This window comes from Anser anser (genome assembly GCF_964211835.1).
Source record: "Anser anser genome assembly, chromosome: 10".
Classification (NCBI taxonomy): Eukaryota; Metazoa; Chordata; class Aves; order Anseriformes; family Anatidae; genus Anser; species Anser anser.
Window position 1 is genome coordinate 14,701,810 of NC_139730.1, and position 24,422 is coordinate 14,726,231.

Genomic DNA, 24,422 nt, shown 5'->3' on the forward strand with positions numbered 1-24,422 from the left:
GAATAGAAGAATTCTTTTACTGTTTGGAAGATAATTCAGACAGTATTTCAAGGTGCCCTGTTTTAAAGGGAGCTATCTTAGAAAAGTCACTAACACTCAAATAGTACTAGGTGGTAATACCCCTTTTGAATTCTACCTATATTGTATTAAAATCTCTTTATAATCTGGAATTTATACTAAAGCAGCTTTGTGAGTATTTGTCAGCTTTTGCACAGAGCAGATGTTTTTATATTTGTGGCACTGTAGATGTTTTTGTTTATAAATGAACAGTGTTTGTTTTGTGAAGGCTTTTACGGAAAAAAGTAGAAAATGCCTGCAAGGGTCAGGAAGTTAGTCTTCCTACATCATATTAGTTTGTTGTAAGAAAAAAATTGGTTAGCTCAAGCATGTACTCACTTAACCTGCTTAAACTGCTAATTTGTTACAGTAATTAAAATATTTTTAATAGTTAACTTATTTTGGTGTTTGATTCTAGGCAAGTTGTGGCATGGCACAGACCCTATTGTGTAGACCTTGAAGAAAGTACCTTTTCGCATCTTCGTTCTTTTCTTGAGCACTACTGTGACAAAATTAACAGTGAAATCCCCCCTCTTCCTTTTCCTTCATCAAGGTATATACACACATGTAATGTTTTTGTTTTGTAATTTCTTTAATCCACAGCAGCGGTGTGTGGTTTAGTCTTAGTCAGTCTTTAACAAACAAAAGTCTGGTTTACCAGTTTAGCTCTTTCAGGTGCCTTTTGTTTGTTTGTATAACATAAGAACTTTGCAGTACCTCAAGTGTAGCAGGATCTTTTGTCTGGAATTTATTTTAATTTTGAACATATCTTTTAAACTGAACTTTTCTTTCAGAGTTATCCTTTAAAACACATTTTTCTATATAATTTAAGTGCGTTTACGGTTTCTGTGCATTGTGTCTGCTTTCCAGTTCTTTTCCCTCTAGCCAGTTTCAGTGGATGCCTGATGCCTAACTTACTGATAAACTTAGACAAAAAAAAAAAACCTGTTAAAGTGGTAACCCATCAGTCCATACATTGTGTTACTGACTAACACATGTGATGCACAAACCACATCATGTACTGTTGTATGTCTAGGAGATGTATAGTTGCCATTGCATTTTGAGGTGGAATCAGTACTCTTCACATATCATCAGTAATCATTATTGTAGCTTTCCAAATTTGAATCTTTTAAACCAACAATGATGTTTTAAATGTATTGCTATAAAATACAAAAGCATGTATATTTCCTCACTGATGCCTATAAAGAGCACTGCAAGTATCAAAGTTTGATGACACTAAACTTGGAGGAGTTGTGGACTCTGTTGAGGGTGGAAGGGCCTTGCAGAGAGATCTGGACAGATTGGAGAGCTGGGCAATCACCAACTGCATGAAGTTTAGCAAGAGAAAGTGCTGAGTCCTGCACCTGGGATAGGGCAACCCTGGCTACATGTACAGACTGGGCGACAAGACGCTGGAGAGCAGCCCAGCACAGAGGGATCTGGGGGTTGTAGTTGACATCAAGTTGAATATGAACCAGCAGCGTGCCCTGGCAGCCAGGAGCGCCAACTGTATTCTGGGGTGCATCAAGCAAGGCATTGCTAGTCGGTCGAGGGAAGTGATTGTTCCGCTCTACTCTGCGCTGGTGCGGCCTCACCTCAAGTACTGTGTGCAGTTCTGGGCACCACAGTACAAAAAGGATGTAAAACTGTTGGAGAGTGTCCAGAGGAGGGCTACGAAGATGGTGAGGGGCCTAGAGGGGAAGACGTATGAGGAGCGGCTGAGGTCACTTGGCCTGTTCAGCCTGGAGAAGAGGAGGCTGAGGGGAGACCTCATTGCTCTACAGCTCTACAGCTTCCTCACGAGAGGGAGTGGAGGGGAAGGCGCCGACCTATTCTCCTTAATCACCAGTGATAGGACCCGCAGGAATGGTGTCAAGCTGAGGCAGGGGAGGTTTAGGCTAGACATCAGGAAGATGTTCCTCACTGAGAGGGTGGTTGCGCACTGGAACAGGCTCCCCAGGGAAGTAGTCACTGCACCAAGCCTGTCTGAATTTAAGAAGCAATTGGACTGTGCACTTAGTCACGTGGTCTAAAATTTTGGGTAGACTTTTGTGATGCCAGGAGTTGGACTTGATGATCCTTATGGGTCCCTTCCAACTTGGGATATTCTACGATTCTAAGTTTCTTATGAAAATTTTCTCTTTATTAAAAAAACAAAACAACAAAAAAAGACTTTTTAAGGAAGACCAGAAATTAATATCCAGTCTTTTTGTTTTTAATGTGATTGTTTTATTGCTAAATCTTCTGAGAGAAGAATACATTTATTACTTCTTAAACAGTTGATCTTTTTCTTTATGTGAGGAATGTATTTGTCTATCTGTTTATGTATTTTGGAAAGATTTTGCCTTTTAATTCATGGGACTATTTTTCTAAACTGAATGCTCCTTGGAACCACTGCCTGCAAAGACACTTTTCTGTGCAGATTAACAGCAGGTTTTCAGAGGAATTTATGTAAAGTCCTAGTTATAGTTTACTTACCTTTCTGGTCTGCAACATAAAATGTTAGTGTGAAAAGCTTAGTGCACAAAAAAATAAGAAGGAGCAATGCTAACAATAACAAAGATGATCAGTGATGTATTTCTTTTTACAGGGAACATCACAGTTTTCTTAAATTGTGCCTGAAGCTGCTTTCTAATCATCTTGCACTTGCACTGGCTGGAGGTGTAGCTACTAGCATTCTTGGTCGGCAAGCTGGTCCACTTAGAAATTTATTGTTTAGACTGATGGACTCTTCTGTCCCTGATGAAATTCAAGAAGTAAGTAATACTTGTTTACATGTAAAAAGTCTACTTTTTCCTTCTTTCTTACTTTCTTTGAAGGTGTAATTAGAAATTTTGTACTTGGATTTTCTAAAATTGGCACTCTGAACACAATTCTGATTTAACAATTTTACATGTTAAAGTTTTTTTTATTATTTTTTAATTAATTACCATCAGGTTTTATAATCTGAAAGCAGAGGAGAACATGTGCTTGAGAATTTTAAGGAGCTGCTTTTTTCCCCCTAACATTTTAATTATTATGTAATTGTAATAAAGAACCTAAAACCTTTTAGGTTGTGGGATAATTAACGTAAGTAAGAAATAAACATAAAATGGATCATGGAAACCTGTAGTTTCCATGTAGAGCTTTAAAAAGTCAGGCTTCAGCTTCATTGTAACTTTTTGCCAGCTTTGAAGAAATGGTGCTGTGTAGTTTGCTTGTGAACAAAAGTAATTAATGGTCAAATAGCTTTTGCAGTGTGTTTAAATGAAACAGAACCTCACACTTTATTATATGGAGTATATACCAAAAATAGCAAGAGTATAAGTTTAATATTTTGGTGGCCCCAGTAAAGGAATAGCTTATACTATCAGCATGCATTTGTGGTTTAAAAAAAAAATACACGGGACTGAAGTTTTTAGAACAGAGCACTTAATTTCACAAGTCCATAGCAATATGGAAAATTGCTGAAAAGCACTGTGAAGATTGTTTTACATGTACTGAAAATTCACAGTTCTCATATAGAAACAGTTTTTCAGCTATCAATTAGGAAGTTTTACCTCTTCATATTACCTTTAAAACGGGATGAACTCGTGTAGCTATGAAGTTTAATTTAATTTTATATTCAGAGAAACTTTGCTATGTTTATGATTTCATCTGAAAGTGATCAGTATACACTCAATTGATAGAGATACATTTGTGTATTAGACAACCTTTAATTGTTAATAGGAGCAGGACATGGTTTATCTTGAAATTTTACTAAAAAATATTAATCTTGTGGACTGATTAAACTAAACTGCCGTTTCTTAAGATTGCAGTCTTTGAGGAAACAGCAAAGCGCACAGAATTTTTTGTTTTGCCAATATGTTGGTCTTATTTCCCTCCTTCAGTGTACTGGGTATCTTTTCATCTTGTAATGAAGGATTGATTTGCTATTTTGTGTTAGAAATCTGATGTAAAGTGGATGTTTTGGATACCTTGTGTGTGATGTTCTGTAAGTTGATTTTTTTTTTTACCCCCCACCAAAGAAGTATTTTCTGTTACTTTAATTTTAGGTCGTAATTGAAACTCTCTCAGTAGGAGCAACTATGCTACTTCCTCCATTGCGAGAAAGAATGGAATTGCTACACTCACTTCTACCCCAGGGTCCTGATAGATGGGAAAGCTTATCAAAAGGACAGGTAGGGTCAAGGAAAAATAGTCTGTGCTTTGGGAGCAATGGGGGGGTGTTGAAGAGTGAGGTGAGCCTCATTTGTAAAGTGCATGAAAAGTTGTGTATGCATGTTGTTGATGGAACGTTCTGCGAAGCCCAACTTAAATTATGTAGCCTGGCTGAATCAAAATCTAGCAAGGTAAGGAGCACTACATGTTTTCTCATGAGAAGCTTGACTACAAAAAAAAGTTAGGAATTTCTATGTTAACATGTCTAGACAAGTTTGAAGGTTAGATATTGTTGAATAAAAGCCTGATCTAACAAGTCATGGAAACCGAAGATTAACTATTTCCTTCGAAGAGTACTTGTAAAATGTTTTTCCTTACATAGATTTCACCCTACTTGGCAAAGTTGACTGGGATGTTAATTTTTTTCTTTTTCTCTCTTGATGAATGTGAAGACCAGGAATTTATGCAGGTTAGGAGGCTTACCAAGTACCCACCAAACAGAAGGAAATAAGGAGCCTCAGTTCCTGTCCTTGGTGGCTGAAGCTCCATCAGTAGTCTCAGATTAAAAAAGAAGAGTAACTATTATTCAATTCTGTACACAGAAGAACATCTTGGTGAAGTCTTCTGTTTTATACACTGTGGAATAGACTGGTACAGTGAAGTTTAGTTCTGACTAGGTTATTTAGTTTAACTGTATAGTTTATTGAACTATCAAGAAGAATCTTGTGATTCTAATTTCCTAAAGATTTCTGAAGATTAATACTGGTACAAACAACAACAACAGAAAACAACTGAAAATTACTAGGTTAGAACAAGTTTAGTTTTTTCTGGACAAGTTTAGTTTTTCTTGGTAACAGTGGGGGACGTTACTCTGTATCTGCTACCTCTCTTCATCTAATCTATGCCTGTTCTGCTTTTTACGCCTTTCCTTCTTCCTATGTATAAATCAGAATAATAAGGAAAAAAAAAAAAAACAACTGAAGAAAGCATTGGTCCAGTGTCTTGATTTCTCTTTTTCAATCTTGGATTTTTTACTAGGTATGGTTATCAAATTCAATTTATTTATCTGTTTTCTATTACTAATTTTTATTTTTATTTTAGAGAATGCAATTGGATATTATTTTGACAAGCTTGCAAGATCACACCCATGTAGCTTCTCTGCTTGGATATAGCTCACCATCTGATGCCACCGAAACTTCCTCATTATGCATCAGCTATGGAAATCTCTCCGATCAAACATACACTGTCCAGAGCAGTCATCCAGATACTCATCTAGCAGAAATCTTAATGAAGACTCTTCTAAGGAATTTGGGGTTTTATACTGTATGTATAGGCCTTGTGTTTAATTTTTTTTTAAGTGGTAATGAATTCTGAATATTTGGAAGGGTTAAAAGTTTTTTCCCACTTTCAGAAAACGTTACTTTTTTTGTTTGTGTAAAGCAGCAGTGCCATATATATTTGTCTCTGGAAATAGACTAAAATTAGTTTGCCACCTCTGACATTATGGATCTAATGTTCTTGTAGTGGTGTTTTTTATTTAACTTTGCTTACATGAATGTAGTTGATTTTATATCAGACTGAAGAATTTACTGCTGTTACTTTGGCTGCACTTGTTTTTTTTTTTTTTTGGAAGGTAGAATGTAGCACATGTAGTAAGTAGATTGTTGTATGATACCCTTTATGTCAGTATAATCTCAGCAACCAGAGAAAAGACAGCAGGAATGTGAGTCTGTTTAATTAACTTGACACTGGGGAAACTTCCTTGCCAGTAGTTCATCAAGTACAGGTCAGCCATCTTATTATAGCATGTCAAACAGATTATTGTTCCTAGCTGTAGAATAGCATAGGCTGATGAGAAGTTCAAGGAAGCATAAGTGCAAATGACTGACTGTTGCACTTTTTAAATTCAACTGGCTGGTTAAATATAACAGATCTCTTTTAAGACCTGAGATATTTAATTCTCCAGCACAGTATCTCTGTCCACTGAGGGTGAGGGTCAGTAGTTTTAGTTCTTTTCTGTAGACACTCACCAGTCACATAAATTCATCTACTTTCAATTTTCTACTTGAAGCTAACTCCATTTTTTGCTATAGAATTCAGAAAATAGTCGAGCAGCCGTCTACCTTCTGCTCCTTTTACTGCTGTCCTAGATTAAGCAAGGAAGGATTCTGATCTGAAACATTTCTATGTATCAGCCCACAACAAATTCTGAAGGGATATTACTTATTTCAAAATACTGTGATTTGGAAGTCAGAGTGTGGGGAGAGTTACACTATCCAGTCTTCCTTTGCAATGAAATAGAAATACTTCTGCATCTGAGAATAACCCTGTTTAGAACAGAAATACTCTCTTGATAGCTATCACAATCACTACCGTGACATTTAAAATGACTGTAATTTTGTTTATCTCATGATTCAGTTAACTTTATCTGATTTCTTCAGTAATCAGAGGTGCATATGCTAAAGGTAAAAAAGTTGTTTTTTTAAGATGGTAGTAAAGTATTACAGCATTTGAAGACTTTTTTTCTTTTATTTTTTTTCTTTTTGTGTAAATAGGATCAAGCCTTTGGAGAACTGGAAAAAAACAGTGACAAATTTTTACTGGGTACATCATCATCAGAAAACAGCCAACCTGCTCATCTTCATGAGCTTTTATGTTCACTGCAGAAACAGTTGCTGGCTTTTTGTCACATCAACAGTGTTAGTGAGGTATGTGCCCTTACTTTTGTTTTAAAAGGGGAAAATTTGCTTCAATGTGTGTGAACACCAGAATGTTGTAACAGTATTTGGAAATTGAACTGATATAGGTAATGAACCCGTAAAAATCATGTACATGATTATGATGTTTGGTGATTGTTTCCTTCCAGAATTCCAGTAGTGTGGCACTGCTTCACAAACACCTTCAGCTTTTATTGCCTCATGCTACAGATATCTATTCGCGTTCTGCAACGCTGCTTAAGGAAAGCTCTTGGAATGGTAGTGTTGGGGAAAAACTGAGAGGTAAATGTGCATGGAAAAATCGGTAATGGAGGTATCGTCAGCTTAGGGCAGTTCTTGTTTGTTTAGATTTGAGTAATAGAACACCTTATTTTCCCTACACATGCATATCACAAGCCTCTTCTCCAAAGGAAGAGATGAATCATCTACCCAAGCATAGCATCTAGTTCATGTTTTTGGTAGGATATTTTGCATATAGAAAAACTACAAAATAAAGAGGATGTTGTCTCTGTTATTGTCTCAGTACTGTTAGTTCTAGATTATTCTTTTTAAAAGTATGTTTTTTTGGAGATTACTGAAAAGCGTAGAAGGGAAATTTGGAATGTATTTATGTTTATTGAACAAACGCAACTCAAAATGTGCTTTTGATACATGTTGAGACAGCTGCAGTATTTTTATGCAGTTCTTTGTGACTTGTTAAGCTGTGCATAGAATATAAATATATTCCGAAATATAACTATTATTTTTTTCCTCTCTCTGTAGATGTAATTTATGTATCTGCAGCTGGTAGTATGTTATCTCAGATTGTCAACTCGTTATTGTTACTGCCAGTGTCAGTAGCTCGTCCTTTGTTGAGTTACCTACTGGATCTGTTGCCACCTTTAGATCGTCTTAATAGACTCTTACCTGCTGCAGCACTTCTAGAAGATCAAGAGTTACAGTGGCCACTTCATGGTAAGTGTAATAACACCCAATCTGAAAAAGAAAGCATGGCATACCACTTTTTATAGAGGAAGTTTTACTTTCCCCTGAGAAAGGACTTTATTTGTAAGCTAAGTGTCTTGCTACATCTTGGTTTTAAATTCTTAAATGTATTAACATCCCTTGCTATGAAATATTTTGAGCTGTGGGCAAACCTCTTTACTGTGTCAGCCCAGAATGTATGTTAGCTTGGCTGGGAATGCAAGAGCAGTATGGGAAACACATATATTGAACTGAAGATACTAAGCTTGTAATACATGAAAATAACTGTTCTTGTAAATGGAACAGAAATTCTTGCATGATCTATTTACTTTCATGTGCAAATTTAATTTTGCTTTCTGTTATGTACTGCAATTAAATGTTAATTACCTACTACCAGATCCTTCTAATGAAATAGAAAAATGGAGATGAAGCGACAGAAATTTGTGATAGGTGATGTTATATTTATTTGCTATTTGTTGAGGTTTTCATTAATATTTCTGTGATAGTTTTCTGCTTTTGAGTACTGTTTCCAGTGTGCAATGAAGAGCATTCTTGCTATGAGCTATCTAAATCAAAAATAAAAAATAAAGATGTAATTCATTAATACCAGCAAGTTTTGTGCTACAGTTCCTTCTCAATGATCCCTTAATGAAAAGTAAATAAAACCCAACAAGATTTTGGAATAGTAATGGCTTAAAGTTTATATCTGTTATTTCAGAATAAACATGCACAGGTAGTTCACAGAGGAATACTTCATAGAATCATAGAATATCCCGAGTTGGAAGGGACCCATAAGGATCATCTAGTCCAACTCTTGGCACTGCACAGGTCTGCCCAAAGTTTAGACCATGTGCTTTTTCAGGTAAACAGACTAACTGAAATGAAGAACAGAAAAAAATTGTTTTATTTGGTCATAATTGAACTGTTTTCTCATATGGTTCTGAGAAGATGTTGCGAAATTGTAGAATATTCTTTATTAAAAAAATCAGTGATAAGGAGGTAATTGGATATATACTAAGATGACAAAATCCCAAATGAGATGTTAGTTTAGTCAATAAACTCTCATGGTGAGGTAAGAAGGTAAACAATAGAAATTCTCAGGAACCATCTTGTAAGAGAGCACTGCTATAGTCCTTTTTGATCAAGAAATCGAAGACTAGAAAATCTTGCTTGTATCATTTATCTGTGCAAGTTTAGCAGAACCTAAATAAGTTTGTATTGGGCAAAATAGATGTTTGGGCAAAGTTGAAAAGGGCATTTAAACGTTGAGGTTGAATAGTTGTACCGTCAATGATCATGGCTTTTGCTGCTGATGAAACTGAAATGCTAACTGAACAATTCGTCCTAACTGTTCTTTCTTCAAGTTGTTGGCAGATAGGCCAGTCAGCTGTTTACTGGGAAACGTTACCAAGATCTGCAATTAAATTTATTAATTTTATTTATTTATTTATTTTTAAATATGGGTAACAGTGACTAATTTGGTGATTCATTGCTAATACTTGTAGGTGGACCTGAACTAATAGATCCTGCTGGAGTGCCCTTACCACAGCCTGCCCAGTCTTGGGTATGGCTTGTTGATCTAGAGAGAACTGTAGCTCTACTTATTGGGCGGTGTCTTGGTGGCATGCTTCAAGGACCTCCAGTGTCCCCTGAGGAGCAAGATACAGCCTACTGGCTGAAAACTCCCCTTCTCAGTGATGGAGTTGAAATGGATATTCCTCATTTAGGTAAGCTGTTAAATACATGAGTCTAGCTGTCATTGTAAATATTTGTGTTCAGTTTTGAAATTTTCAGATCACATTTGAGTAAGCTTGTGTACATAGGGTTCATCTTTCAGCTCTCTTGTCTATTTACATAGAAATACCAGAAGATGGAAAATGGCTGTGTAAGTATATATTGTACAAAGGGTGTTGGAAATGCATAAAGAAATTAAAAAAATAAATGCAATTTCTCAGTGCAAGAAGTAGCAGAAATTTCACTGAGTTAATTTTTAAATTTTGTTTTACTGTTAGATGTTCAGCATTATCAGACAAACCAGGGGCTCCATTGTTCATATTTATCATCAAAAAATATCATCTTAAATTGTATTCTGCTTACAAAGTGGAATTTTTATTAATTGTAATTAGATTATTAAAAAAAAAAAAATTAAGTCCTTCTGATTTACCAGAATTGTTGACAGCACTCAGCACGACTAATTCTAGCCAACCTTTCCTATATGAGTAATGTACTTGCTTCTGATTCTGTGGCAAGTTCCTCTTAATTCACATCTCCTCCTTCCTCTGATTCTGAGTAGATTACTTCAAGACTTAATTACAAAACATGGTAGTTTGAAAGGGATCCATGCCTGAAGATGCAATAATCGCAAGCATATGACTACAGGTCAGGTAGAATCAACAATACAGATTTATGATTTTGAAACAGATTGGCTAATGCTTCCAAGTCTCCATACATTTTACACAAATGGTAACTCTGAGTCACTTTTATTCCTTGTCTCATGAGAGTTTGCAGTCAGACAATGAGGTGTATTGATTTTCAATTTTTTTTCCTTTTTTCTGGAATAGAGTGGAGCATGAAATATGCTTATACACTTGTAAAGGTAGATGCATGTAATCTTCAAAATTTGCAGAGATTAATTCCTTAAGTATTTCCCTTCTGTTAGATAAATGTATGAGCTCCTTATTAGAAGTGGCCTTATCTGGAAATGAGGAACAGAAGCCATTTGATTATAAGCTGAGACCTGAGATTACTGTCTATGTTGATTTGGCCTTGGGTTGTACAAAAGAGCCAGCAAGGAGCCTGTGGATCAGTATGCAAGACTATGCTGTTAGTAAAGGTAAGATGTTGAGAAGTATGTATATGTTAAAAGTATATTACGTGCTTCAGCTACTTGCCTAGTAAAGTCCTGTATTTTCTTTGGCAATGACTTTTAATTCTACAACATGATAAATTTATTTTATTGTCATGTTCACTCGTCCTTCTTTTGTTTTTTCTGCTACTTATTTTTGATACCGATTCCAGTATTTGTCAAGCGTGTAGTTCAATGTTCTTTCCCCCTCCAAACAAGGAAAAAAAGAGTCTTGTTTCCTTATTCAGGTGTTTATGTTTGTTTTCATAGTAGAGCAAGGTGAAACTCGCAATTAAACTGAAAATTTAATGGGGAGGAGGGAGATGGGGGGGAAAGTGGAGTAACTTGTAAAATATGCTAAGAATGGGATGAAGGGGTAACTCCTCTTGTGTTTTTTAAGTCTCCAGGAGGCTGGCATTACAGTATTAATGGTTCTTCATGCTTATTGCACGTAGTCTGCGTTCATGATCAGGCTTTCCAGGTCTCCTTTTAATGAGATCCACTGAACATTGCTGCTGTGCTGTAACTTTTGCAGGAGCCAGAGATGATTTTCTGTAGCTTTGGCCAAGATAGGCCAGATGAAGAAGACAGAAAATGGTATTGTGTTCCTGTTGAGAGCAATACAGAGAATTCTGTTCTAAAATTCCATGGAATTAGGAATTCCAGTTAAAAAAAAAAAGCTAGTTGTCTAGTTGAAAAAATCTGAGATGAATGGGCTAATATGTATTATTTGTGTTTTGGAATTGGGTGTTCTAAAAGTTGTTGTGGTTCTGCTCAGTTTAAATTGCAAGTTGATTGAGAGTTGTATGGTGACAGCTAGTGTAGCATCAAATGCAAGATGATGGAACTCACTGAGGAACAGGTATGTTAGACTAAACTTTATACTTAAATGACCAGATAGTTTTTTATGATTTCTAAAGCAGTTTTCAAGGATTCATAAATAACACTTAAGAAAAATAGTGTTATGAAGATATTTTCCCCTGCAGGAAAAAGTATGGAGCCTTGTGGAGTTTTGCTTGGGAGTTCTGTTATTTTATAATGGAACAATATTATTTTCCTATGGTCCTTTTTTAAAGTGGGGAAAAATTACTTTGAAATCAGAATGTTAGTTTCTGAAAATACTGAAGGAACCTTAAATTGGAGACCTGAAAATATCTCTTGTTGATATCAGCAGTGAAGCTTGTGCTTAAGGTCTGTTAAAGTATCTACTTATGGTGATACAGCATTTTCATCATAAGTGAGTCTGCAAAATAATTTTTGAATCTGAATTCAACAGTTTCTAAGAGAGCAGATCATCTCAAATACTGCATGTTTCTAAAGGTGCTCCTTGCAACTCAGTGGCTGGATAAAGGAAAGAGCTCCAGTTGTGTAACCTTGGTGAAACAGAAGTTCAGGTCTTCTGAGCTGAGTTCCTGGCTGGCCAGTCTGTGTGCCCTCACTTGGCTGACTGCTAGACATGACCATCTTGACCAGATCAAAACACGTTTGTCTCTGAAGCATTGTATTTATGAATTGTTGATGCTAAACTTACTTCTTAAACATTAAATCTACTTGTAAATCAGAAGTTTTAAACTGGTGAATATTTTTACATGTTGTCATTGAAAACTTATTTGTTGAAAACAGTAGCTGGTTTTGATAAATCTTTTCTATTTTCAGATTGGGATACTGCAACTTTAAGTAATGAATCACTCCTGGATACTGTGTCCAGATTTGTTCTTGCAGCTCTTCTGAAACATACAAGTTTACTTAGTCAAGCCTGTGGGGAGAGCAGGCAAGTAACTTAAAGCTGCCTTTAAAAGCTCAATTTCAAATTTTCAAAGAAAATTTGTGCAATTTTTTTCAGTTTTGGGTCTTTTTAGTAGGTACCAGCCTGGCAAAGCCTTGGCAGAAGTGTACCGTTGTGTTTATAAAGTTCGGAGTCGCTTGCTTGCCTGCAAGAACATGGAACTTATTCAGACTAGATCATCGTCAAGAGACAGATGGGTAAGACTGGAAATCTCTTGTCAGTTATTCAGGCTATACCTGTGTGTTAAGAAAATACTACCTAATACCTCAGTAGCAGATGAATTCAGTAGATAGGTGAAGATGTTCAAATATTAGTTTCATTTGTTGCAGGATTTTTTGTTCTACCTTGTTTAAAAAAAACTTTCAGGATTTTTCAAATTAAATATACAATGCCTGGTATGATGGCAACTTCTGAATCACTTCACTAAGCCTGGTCAGAACTGATGCTGGAAGTGTTCATTGAATTACTCTATGCTGGGGATGATTAGGCATTACAAGATGGAGAAACCTAATCCTAGTTTAAGGACTGTTAGGATTTTTAATTGCTATTTACAATTTACAAGTGGGATGCTTTTGATCAAGGAGGTTCTTATGTGGCATCAAGATTATGAGGCTTTTTAGCTGTTTTATAAAGCATTACTGAAACTTTTTAAAATAACATAGGTCCATTTCTTTCCTTCAGTTCTGAGAGGGCATTTGTATCTTCATCTGACCTTTCATGGTACGGGTCTAACATGTTTGCAATAGATTCAGCACTTCTAAAAGTATTGGGTGTAGTGAGGGTACACAGGATAGTATGCATACATTAAGTTTGGTGGTTTTCTAGCTCTCCAAGCATACACAGGGTGGTCATTTTACACAGGTAGTAAATATGCTGCTTCATGCTCATGCTGTAGCTGTTGTGTATGCTCACAGTAAAGTACTGTGCATGTGTGGTAAGTTCCATTCCTCTTAGAAATCCTCAAGCTTGTTGTGCAAATGCAGCAGAGTAAATCTAAAGGTATGCAGTAGGTGAGTTGCATCAGGAAGATCTCATATTTAATACTTCTGTGAAAAAAACTTCTGTTTTGCATTTGTATGATACACTCTTAATTACAGAATGACTTTAGCAAATCAGAGGCCCTAATAAAATTGTAACAATGGTCTGCTGCTACCAAGACCTTCTGTTCTTTGGGAAAGGGTAAATTCCAGGAGAGGGTCGATGAGTTTTGCTGGTAGGATGTGTGGCCCAAGATTTGTAGGCTGAATTACCTTCTAAAATATTCTAACACCACTAATGTAATTATGTTTTATATTTAAACCTTTGCCATTTTTGGTTTGTCTGCAGTTGTTTTCTGTATTGAAAACTGTCTGTTAGGTACTAAGTACTCTGCTGGTCAGTAGTTATATCGCCAAATTATCTCTTAGGGCTTTTGTAGGAAAATGTAATTTTAAAGCAGTTGCGTCTGGGCTGCTTGTCTCTTTTATATGTGGGATAGTTGGCTGGAGCAGTAGTTTGGCTTTAAATTGCTAGCTTGGCTATCTCTCTTAAAACAAAAAGATTTTTTTTAAATTCCAGTTCTAAGACTACTGCCTTTCTATTGCATTCTATCTTGGGGTGTTGCATCTTTTTAATTTTATTGAAGTAAAAGGGAGGATTCTGTGAATTCAGGACATAAGAATAAAAATGGGAACATACTGGGTATTAATTTAAATAAAAAATGTTATTTATAACAGTGTTGGCCATCAAAGTAAGTTTTATCATACTTGTCCTTTTTAAAGGGAGAGTATTTTATGAGGTAACAGCATATGGTTGCTAACGCTTTTAAATGTTGAAGTGTCAAAGTTTGACAGTCAAGTCCAAGTAAGCCTTAAAAGGAGAGATTTTTTTCCAAAGAGTCTGAATACATGTCATTAGAGGAAATTTAGATTTCCCAACTTAAGTATTTACAGTTTTGAATATAAACAGCTGTTCACATAGTAGCACAAATATCTTTTTGGCAGTAGTTTTTTTCCTATGTACTTTGATGTTCAGCTTTTATTTTGGTGAGAATTAATTCACTGTAGATTTTTATTTTTTTATCAAGATGTTAGATAACCAAGAATCTGCTGACATTGATACTCAGGAGCATTCTTTTACTCGTACAATTGATGAAGAAGCAGAAATGGAGGAGCAGGCAGAACGTGACAGAGAAGAAGGACACCCAGAACAGGAAGACGAAGAAGAGGAAAGAGAACATGAAGTTATGACAGCTGGTAGTAAGTACTAGTTGTGTATATCAAGAGTGTAATGTGCTTTGGAAGGACAATATATTTTTATCTCAAAGTAGAATGGGGAAAAAAGGATTGAAAAGATAGTGAAATGTTTTTCTTCCTAAACATTGTTAGAAGTTTTTATAAAATGATGTAGTGCTTTTATTGTGTCAGAGTAGTCTTTAGGTCAGTATTTATATATAGGATTTATTGCTGCATTTGTATGTGTTAATCTTGCACGTCATAAACTTTGAAGAGTAATGTTCTGAAGTTTGGAAAAAAATTGCTGTTCGTTACAGTGGACGACTGACTGGATGGAATTCATTTGTATCCTTTAGTATCTTGAATTTATTAAAAACATTGAGGTTTTAGTCAAAGTTTAATAGCTGTAACATTTGCAATACTTTCCCATGGGTTTTCTAAAAAAAATTTTAAAAAAAAAGCTCAGTTCTTCAGAAAAAAGACCAAAAAAGGTGAACTTCACAAACTGTTGTTGTTATGCTGACTTGGACTTGTAATTGGAGTCCGTGGGTTAGTTAATTCTTCCAGTTTTAGTGAGGCAGCAGCCAGTCACACTCAGCTGTTTTTCTGTTGTTGCCTTAGTATTCTCAAAGACAGAAGTTGTGTTAGTATTGGAAGATTAAAATGGAATGTATATTTAACCTATAAAAATGGCTGTCTTGGAATATTTTCCATAATTTTTTTTTCTCTTCCAAACACTGTTCCTCTAGATACTGTTAGAATGTAGATCTCTTGCTGGCCTTTTTTGTCACTGCCTATTTTGTTGGCAGTGCTTATATTCCTTGTTAGGACTCCCATATTCCCATTGGGGATCTTTTTGCACCAAAATATGTAACACCTTTAGTTTCTTTATCATGTGTCGTCATATCCACAATGCAGTAGACTTTCCTGAAAGTGCACAATGTGGTTGAAGGGCATGGCATCGTATCGTTTATGATTTTAAAAAGTGTACACGTTACCTGCTCAGCAGATCCAATATGTTTTTGCTGCTTTTTTCTTGAGGGAAGCTGATCCTGATATGCAGAGTTCTATTCCTGTCCTTGATGTCTTGCTTTTTCTAACTGTTAACACCAATTGAGAAAGTGTTTGGATTTATCCTTAGCTTTCCAAAGGGAAGCTGAATGTTTAAAATTAAAATGATTAAATCAAGAGAACTTTAGTTCTTTGGACAGAGATGATGCAATCTCTCACTTCTGTTGAAGAATCTGTGTAAGACGACAACAGAATTAAAGAAGAATTAAGTGAAGGCTGACAATTTTGGTAGCATCTTCATTTTACTAACCAAAGCTAATAACAGCATTCAACTGTTTCAGTATTGAATTACAGATGTGCAGTTCTCTGGTTTACAGATGCATTGCTTTATATGTCTGCTAAAAGGCTAGCATGAAATAATCTCTTTCTCTTTGATAATATCCACATAGCAGTTGGATTGCAGTAAGACATGAAAAGCGTGTTTATTGTTCTGTCAAATTGTATTGTCCCCTTCATTTTAAGCTTAACATTGGGTAAATGCTTTATTTAAGCTGTTTGTGTGACTTCTTTTATAGCTTTGTATTATTGCATTCTTTTAATGTTGGAAAAATAGCTGTTGCTTTTCATAATGGGACATTTTTAGCTTGAGCTATAGATGAACATTTTGTTCTGTGTAGCTTTGTCTAGAAGTTAAGACCTTCTTTTTGTGTTGCATGTTACAGAAATATTTCAATGTTTCCTATCAGCCCGTGAAGTAGCTCGCAGTCGGGATCGAGATAGGATGAACGCTGGGACAGGGACTAGACTTGATGATCAACCTCCTCAGTCTCAACAGGAACGAAGAATCAGCACTGATCTGACTGAAGGTCAAGATGTGTATACTGCTGCATGCAACTCTGTGATCCACAGATGTGCCTTGTTGATCCTAGGAGTGAGCCCTGTTATTGAGGAACTCCAGAAACGGAGGGAGGATGGACAGTTACAGCAGCCTCCCTCTACTGCTCCTGAGAGTATCGGACTCATGACGAGGTGCGGTTCACTGAATACATAAATATTTAACTCTTCTGTTTCCTTTTCAGTTGATTAAAATAACCTCAGTTTTCCTTTGAGGATTCTTAGAAAAAATCCTCTGAGGATTCTTAGAAAAAAATGGAGCAGTGCTTATGGTTTGGTTTCAGGTTTTTGCTGGTGGTGGTGGTGGTGGTTTTGAGATCAGTGGCTTTTTCTCAGTTTTCTTTGTCCACATTTACTCGATTAAGAGTTTTATTTTTTGTGGCCCATATTATTTTTCAAAGTTGAGCTTACTGATGAATAGTAATTAAGTCCAGATCATCTGGTGTACAGATAATTTTATGTAATTGGGAAAATTCATTATTTTTCCTAAAAATTATTCGTGCGTTTAGGTATTTTATTACCAGGTTTGTATTTTCCTGAACCATAAGCAATGTCTTGTATTGTAATGTCCAAAAACACTGTATATGCTTAAAAAGAAAAGAGTCAAAGTTTATTATGAAAAAATTGTCATTTGTGATTAATTTTAGAAGTATTCCTGATATCTTGGCATGTGCAAGACAGTGTTGTTAGGTGTGGAAGAGTAACAAAATAAAGCCTGACAGCTCATTAAATTTGAGAAGTGTTTAGTTCAGAGAGTATAAATACACCATAAACCAAGATCTTCTTGGTAACAGAACTTTGTTCTAAACTCGGTCCATGTAAACTTCTTATTTCACAAATCGGTGTGTGTGTGTGTTAGAATATAACATGGAAATTATTAAATTTGGATACAGTCCTTGGTAGCTAGTGCTTCTAGTGAACTTCTCAGTCTACTTAAACTTTTAGTGTAGGGAAACTTTGTTGCTGTGACAGTTCCTATTTATTTAATATGAAGGTAGTGATGGGGAGTTCAGAGCAAGATTGTATCTATTCAGTACCCTTTTATTCTTTTTGCCTCCTTTGGGAAGTCTGGTCCCTGAAGCATAAATGTCTGTCTCTCTCATTGTCAAAGTGGCTTTCATCTGGCATATCAACTTTAGGATGCATTTTGTCAGTGTTTTTTTTTTTTTTTTAAATATAAGTTTGGTGCTTTTTCACCCACTTTCTCTCTGTTTTCTTGTCCTCTTAGTTCAGAAATGTTTATGTATACTGTATGTAATGATCAGTCATTTGAAGTTGCCATTCATTCAGTTGACCGATAAGGGTGGCAAGAAGTAACAAAATTTATTAATACCCTTTATAAGCATAATAACCGAAACCATCAGACCATTTTTTTCCTCTTTGATGTAGTCTTGTATTGCTCCATGATAGTGTTCTCTCAAATAAAACTGTGGTATCTGCTGAATTTGCCTATCAACTCTTACTTTTGGCTAATACAAGTATTTTCTTTGTGTTTTTTTCATTGGTACATCTGAGGCAGGAGTGAAAGTCTTACTGCAGAGAGTCGCTCAATCCATGCAAACTCAAACTATAGACTGATTAAGTCAAGAAGTGAATCTGATTTGTCTCAGCCAGAATCAGATGAAGAAGGTTATTCACTGGTGAGTAAAATAGCATTATATGCCTTGGAGTTTATTGGTACATTTTCTAGGAGGGAAATATATCTTAAACATTTGTCATTTGTTCAGTATTATTAGTGTTATGTTTCAGTACAGGGGTCTCTGCCAATAACTATTAACTAGTAACTGCTATTAAGAGAAAGTAAAGGTGGTAAAACAGCAATTTAAATTACTACAGCTCTGTTCATTTTCTTATTTTTGGGGGGGATTTGTATTTTAAACACTCTAATATTATGCACCACATATGTCCACTTAAGGAAATGAGGTTTTTATTACTCTTTTACTCTAGAGTGGAAGACGAAATGTTGATTTGGATTTGGTGTCATCACACAGAAAGAGGGGTAAGTTTTATCAATATCAATTTACCTAAAGAATATTGATCAGAGTAAATACATTAATATTTCTTAAGTTAAAATATGTTTGCAGTTAAATGCGCTAAATTAATGACAGGACATTAAAACTGAGTATTTAAAAATGATGTTGTATGTAATTATTACCTTTTATTTGTTGTGCTAACATTAACTGTTTTGTAGCTTGGTTGTAATGTTTCCTAGGTTATAACCATTTCTTCTAGTTTCTAGAATTGCAGCTCTCTTCTGAAGCAAGTGAGGATTTCCGTGATTTCAAGTGAATTTAGAATTCTCACTGTTTTCACTCTCTTAACTTTAAGAAGAAAAAAATGGCAGAGAAGTTCATTATCAAGTTGAATGATCTATTCTTATGCTAACGTTGATAATTTACCTTAAAATGTGCTTTAACATTGAGAACTCTTATCTAGAAAGTACTGCATAATTTGTACATCATCTCAACACCAGCACACCTACAGAACCAAGCAACCACTTCTCCCATTACTCCCATTTAAATCAGATTTTTAACCTTCATTTTGGGGAATCTACATTAGCTGCTTCTCAGGTGGCAATAGACAGAACAAAGGATGCGTGTTTACACAGGAACCAAAAAGTCCTGCTTCACTCTGGATGATGCAGAGTCATTGCTAGAATGACAGATTATGTTTGTTCCATGGTATTTGTTACATTCTTTGTAAAAGGTTAACAGGAATTAGGTCGAGTTAGGGTGTGCTTTAATTATGTAAGCCTGAATGCTGTTAGGTAATTTAAGAGTTCTGGTTTAATGGCCTTCATCATCAAGCAGAGTACTGAGAGGTAGCTTTCTTCTAAAAGTCTTTTGGAATTCTAAGTCACACTATCAGTGGCAACACTCATTATGCTTTAATTTAGTAATGTGGAAAGGAATTCCTTGTACACATATACTCAATTGAACCCATTCAACAAAGAAATTTCCTAGAGCTGTTCATAGTGTGACAGCACGATGTATGTTAGCATTCTCAGTGTTAGGAGATCTGGTAGAGTCTCTGTCAGCAGCACCCTGCTCTCCAACGTACTCTTTGAAGCCACCATTTTTAGCTTTGCTGTTAGAGAACTGATACAGACTCTGTACTCTCTTTACTCTATATCCTAAAAGTAATCCGGGAAATAATCTTGAGTTAGGTCTGAGACGTGGTGTATCGTACAGGTTATGGTTCCTGAACTGTTGGTTAGACTGATGAGGTTGTTGGGTCACAGGTTCCAGGAGCTAAGGAGCAATGCAAGAATAGACTTTATCAGCAAACCAGTGTATGGAAGCTTCTTATAACACAGGAAGGTTCTGTACCAAGTTTGCAATGCAGAGGAGAGAAATGGGGGTAAGTGCAGTTGGTCTATCCAGAATTTAAAGAAGCTCAAATAGCATGCTTCGAAACTGAATATGTACTGCTACCTGTTGTCTTCTTCTGGAGGACTTACTTTGTTGTCCCATCATACTTAAAGGTTTTTAGTCTGGCTTTAACAACTGGAGGTTTGTCAACATACAACAGTGAAAACTTTTCACTCACCCTGGAATGTATATGTGCCCATTTTGGTTGATACCCAGTACCAGACTCATCTAGTGAACACAGGTTCCATTTACTGGAAAACTTTCCTGATACTTACATTAAGGTCAGAAAAAGATCTTCAAAGATCTGTTTGATCAAGCAGAAAAACTATTCAGTGTTGTGCTATTTAAGGCCCTTCATTTCTTATCAGATGTTTGGTTTTGGGAATCCTAGTTGGTCTTCTACAGTTCGAGCATGTCCTGGTGCTTGTTCAAGGCGTAACTTGAAGACATTTTGTATTGTCCACTCGTTACTCCTTATAATATAGCCAGCACTCTGAAGTTCTAGAGGTTCTGCAGTGCATATCAAGGATGTTCTGATTGGTAAAACCCCTCCAGTTTCATCTTTATTCTTGTGATACGCTTCTATATACACTGACAAAGGGGACATTATATTTGCTGTCGCCTCAGCTTGAGGAATGGGGGAAATGTAAATTCTCACAGCATGTTGTCTTTATGCTGTGCTCCATCCCAGTTTGCTGGCAAAAGAGTTCCATAAGACTGAGCTATTTGAATTCGCTGTATTTTTTAAGCATTGAAATATTAAAAGAAGCCTAGTTTTCCATTTATTGTAGGTAAACCACTGTAGGAGTGACCCACAGAAGGCTGTCACTTTGTTCATCAAGATGCTCTCCAGCTTTTAGACATTTATACATTTTAAACATTTTTGTGAGAAACAAGTGCTTTTTAAAAAAATTTTTTAGATGTTCTTTCCATTTGCATTTTTGTGTCTTGTGCTCATTCTGCATATGATCTGCTTTTGAATGGAGGATGTGGAAGGTGTTTATGCTAATAAATCCTAATGAGGAAAATGGGAGAAGGGAAACATGCTTGCCATATGGATGGTAGAGGAGATGTCTAATTTGGATGCAGAAGATAATCATGAATTGCAGCAGAAGTACATATGGGAAATGCTTCTCAAATTACAATTAACTAAAGCAAAGCCTCCCGTGTTTTCTCATCTCTCTTTCTACAAAACAGAAGTAACCATTGTTGCTTTAAGGAACTTAAGGCTGAAGTTTTCGAACTGTTGTTGGAATGAATGTTGAGTTGGCACAGTTAGGTGGGAAAGAATTGGCATCTTAAAGAACCACGGGAAACACTTCTTATTTTTTTCAAATTAAATTTATGAAGTAATTCAAAGGGAAACAAAGTCAATTATGTTTCCTTTTACATCTGGTTTTGAGAATAAATCTGATTGTAGCAGTCCTTTGAAATATATTTATTCCTTCTAAGTATGTATCCACAAACTGTGCGAAGGAGGTTGACAAGCAGAGCTAATTGGATAGGAAGTTTTTTTCTGGAGAAATTTCCTTCTATCACCATTAAATGGTGAATACATTTTCCTGTAAGCTGTGCTATTCTGGAGACTTTAAAGGTGATTTTTCCTAAAATGAATTTCTTCAGTGTATGGGCACTTCTTAACAAGTTTACTAGAATTTAACCACACTGCTTGCTACATAATGGTGTAAGTAGGAAGAAGACCATAGAATTTCCAAGATCCAACTGCTTTTGTTCTCCGGGGTTCATCAGCCTGCTGTAGGGTCCTTTTCATCTGAGTACTAGCTACTGATCACTGTGAACCTAGCCAAGTGTGCAAGGAGCTGTAGATACCCATGCTGCTTTTAAAGGTTAATTGTGAAAGCACTGCCTTGCCCTGTTGGTGCTATTGACACCTGTTTGACATCAAACAATATACTATCTTCAGGAAAATTCCCTCTTGATACCTGCCAAAGTAGACAAGAAGAAATCATGACACGTACTTGGAATATTAAACAACTTTTAGTTGAAATGCTAGAAAATTGTTCAAAGGGATAGGAATCGATGATTACTTTGCCAGTTCCAGTTGGGAGTAGTCATGTCCCAAGTATATTCAGGCCAATCATATCTTAAAAGGGAGACTTGAGATAGTCATTACGTTTGTTTTCCTCTAGGAGGAAGTCAATCCCATGTGTAACCATTAGAGAATGAATTGTTGCTATCAATCAGCTTTGATATTCTTATTTTGTTACAGTATGTGGCAATTTTAGTGAGTTACTAAGGTATTGATGGACTAGATGGATCAAATTTTTCAGCTCTCAGAAAAGCTGAGTGTGTGAATGGGTATTTCTCCGTCTTCCCTTTCCTACTTTCCTGCAATGCAATCAGCAGTCTCTGCAGAGTACATCCTTGCAAAGTGTGCAAAAAAATGCACTGTGTGTAGGATACTGGTGAATGTTTTTGGTTGTTTTTTCTTTTTTTTTTTGTACAGGTGGGAAAGTAATTTCCTCTGGAGTGGGTTGACTTACTTTATAATTTGTTTATTGAATTCAGCAACTTGTTATTCAAAATTCAGATCACTTTTCCTTAGTAACCTAATCTCACTATTGGTCTGATTTTTTTTATGGTATAAAAGCTGTTCATATTCATAAATTACGATATAGAAAACCAACATTAGAAAAAATACTTTAAGTTTTTCCTGTGGTCTTGCAGCTGTGTGAAAGGAAAGCATGGTCTTTAGGTCTTTTTACTCTATTAACATATTAGCCACTCAGTCCAATCTTTACTCTAATTGCTTTCTCCATTTATTGTATCTGTTCAGAAGTGAGATTGTTATTTCTACTTCAGCCTGATGATCCTTTGAGTACCTTATTCTTTGCTGCTATTCAGTTAGTTCCAAATCAGTAAACTTTTCTTTCTATTCCTGCAGAATAAAAATCTCTTTTTCAAAACTTTTGCCATATGGGGTGATGAGCACATTAATATTTTTCCCTGATATGTAAGCCCTTTTGTTTTTTTTTCCTTGCCCAGATTTATCTTTTTCAGTTTTGCAGACCCAGAGAGCATGCCTCAAAATGTTCCACCTAGAGGATACTGTACACTGCATTAAATATCTAGTAGTAAAGAATGCACTTTCAGCAGCGCAATCACAAACTTATTTACAGACAGATATTTGCTAGTCGTCCAGTCTTCATTTAAATGTTAATTCAGTGAATTCCAGTGTGCCTGTGTGTACTGTTGTACTTTACTAACACAACAGAGCGACTCTTAAAAAAGCAGCAACTTAGATTATATCTAAATTAAATTGAAATAAAATGGCGTACCTGTATTGATTTGAGTTCTGTGTTTTGAAGTTGAAACTGAAGATCATTTTGAGTAAGGCACGTAAATGTATTGGTGTATGTGTGTACCTGTGTTAAAAGGAATGCTTTTTTTTCCCTGCAGAGATGGCAGAAAATTTAGAAAGTCTGTTACTTAGGGTATACTAGTTAAAAACGGGAATAAATCTTTTTTTTTTTCTAACTTTGCTGCTTGATGTATAGAGGTATTGATTGAGATGAGAATGATCATTTAAGTCTAAGTCAGTATAAAACGAGGAAGAGATATGAATATATTGTCTTCTGTTTCAAATGTCTGCTTTTGTCTTCTGATTCTTGTGTGGTGTAGTGTATTTACTCCTTTTTGGCCAGTTGAGCCCCAGAAAAAAGAAGAGCTTCAAGCAAGTACCTGATGGCATGTTTATTTTTTTTCTCTATAGCTTCCCTACATGTTTTATGTTTTATGAAGTGTGTATTGCAGCTGTGCCACATTCATTTAGAAAACTCATTTTTACAAGCTGGCTTATAAGGACAAGTAGACTTTTTTGGTTTGTTTTGTTTTTACTGTAAGCTTAAAGATTATTCTTATATGTAACTCTGTTCATGTGATCGTAAAGGCTTATAGAAGTCCTAAGCTGCAATCAATTCTGTGTAATGGATATTGCACAGAATCTAGCTAAGCTAATACACAAGCATACTTTGATTCTTCTGTTGATACTTAACATCTTCAGGAAAAAAAAAAGTTTGTTTTAGATTTGCCCTAATTCTTAAATGTTTTAATTCTGAAGTGTAAGCATATACTTTGTCTTCTGACATTCTTTGTTTTTAATCTTTAAATTTTCAGTTATCACTTCACTTGTTTTACATTTAGTCTGTAACTCTTAATTCTTGGACTTTTCTCCTAATTTGAAACGATTTAAAATTGTTTTTACATCTAAATATTTTTGCAATTAGTACTAAAAGTGATTTGCTAAGATCTAATCCTTTTTCAAATGTGAAATAGTTTAGTTTTCTATTAATATATAGATGGGTGATCTTATTAGTTCTTTTGTTGACTATCAAAACTAAATTGTCTTCTGATGTTCTGTTAATACTTGAAAGGGTATCTCCTGAAGTTTATGGTTTAAGGCAT

At 35.6% G+C, this 24,422-nt stretch overlaps 1 protein-coding gene across 18 annotated transcripts in view; it reads left to right on the plus strand.

The window, feature by feature from the left end:
- The window catches only part of HERC1 (HECT and RLD domain containing E3 ubiquitin protein ligase family member 1), a 123,606-nt gene that overhangs the window by 49,454 nt on the left and 49,730 nt on the right, over window positions 1–24,422 (plus strand). For 16 of the 18 annotated variants that reach the window (XM_083850867.1, XM_083850868.1, XM_083850857.1 and 13 more), the window contains exons 11-25: window positions 476–610; window positions 2,648–2,813; window positions 4,092–4,217; window positions 5,299–5,520; window positions 6,753–6,905; window positions 7,064–7,196; window positions 7,677–7,868; window positions 9,383–9,604; window positions 10,537–10,710; window positions 12,379–12,493; window positions 12,582–12,705; window positions 14,574–14,745; window positions 16,455–16,761; window positions 18,146–18,266; window positions 18,574–18,625. In XM_083850867.1, the coding sequence (XP_083706993.1) occupies window positions 476–610; window positions 2,648–2,813; window positions 4,092–4,217; window positions 5,299–5,520; window positions 6,753–6,905; window positions 7,064–7,196; window positions 7,677–7,868; window positions 9,383–9,604; window positions 10,537–10,710; window positions 12,379–12,493; window positions 12,582–12,705; window positions 14,574–14,745; window positions 16,455–16,761; window positions 18,146–18,266; window positions 18,574–18,625 (2,414 nt within the window). The remainder of the gene's footprint in view (window positions 1–475; window positions 611–2,647; window positions 2,814–4,091; window positions 4,218–5,298; window positions 5,521–6,752; window positions 6,906–7,063; window positions 7,197–7,676; window positions 7,869–9,382; window positions 9,605–10,536; window positions 10,711–12,378; window positions 12,494–12,581; window positions 12,706–14,573; window positions 14,746–16,454; window positions 16,762–18,145; window positions 18,267–18,573; window positions 18,626–24,422) is intronic. The other 2 variants (XM_083850858.1, XM_083850870.1) reach the window with 2 other exon arrangements.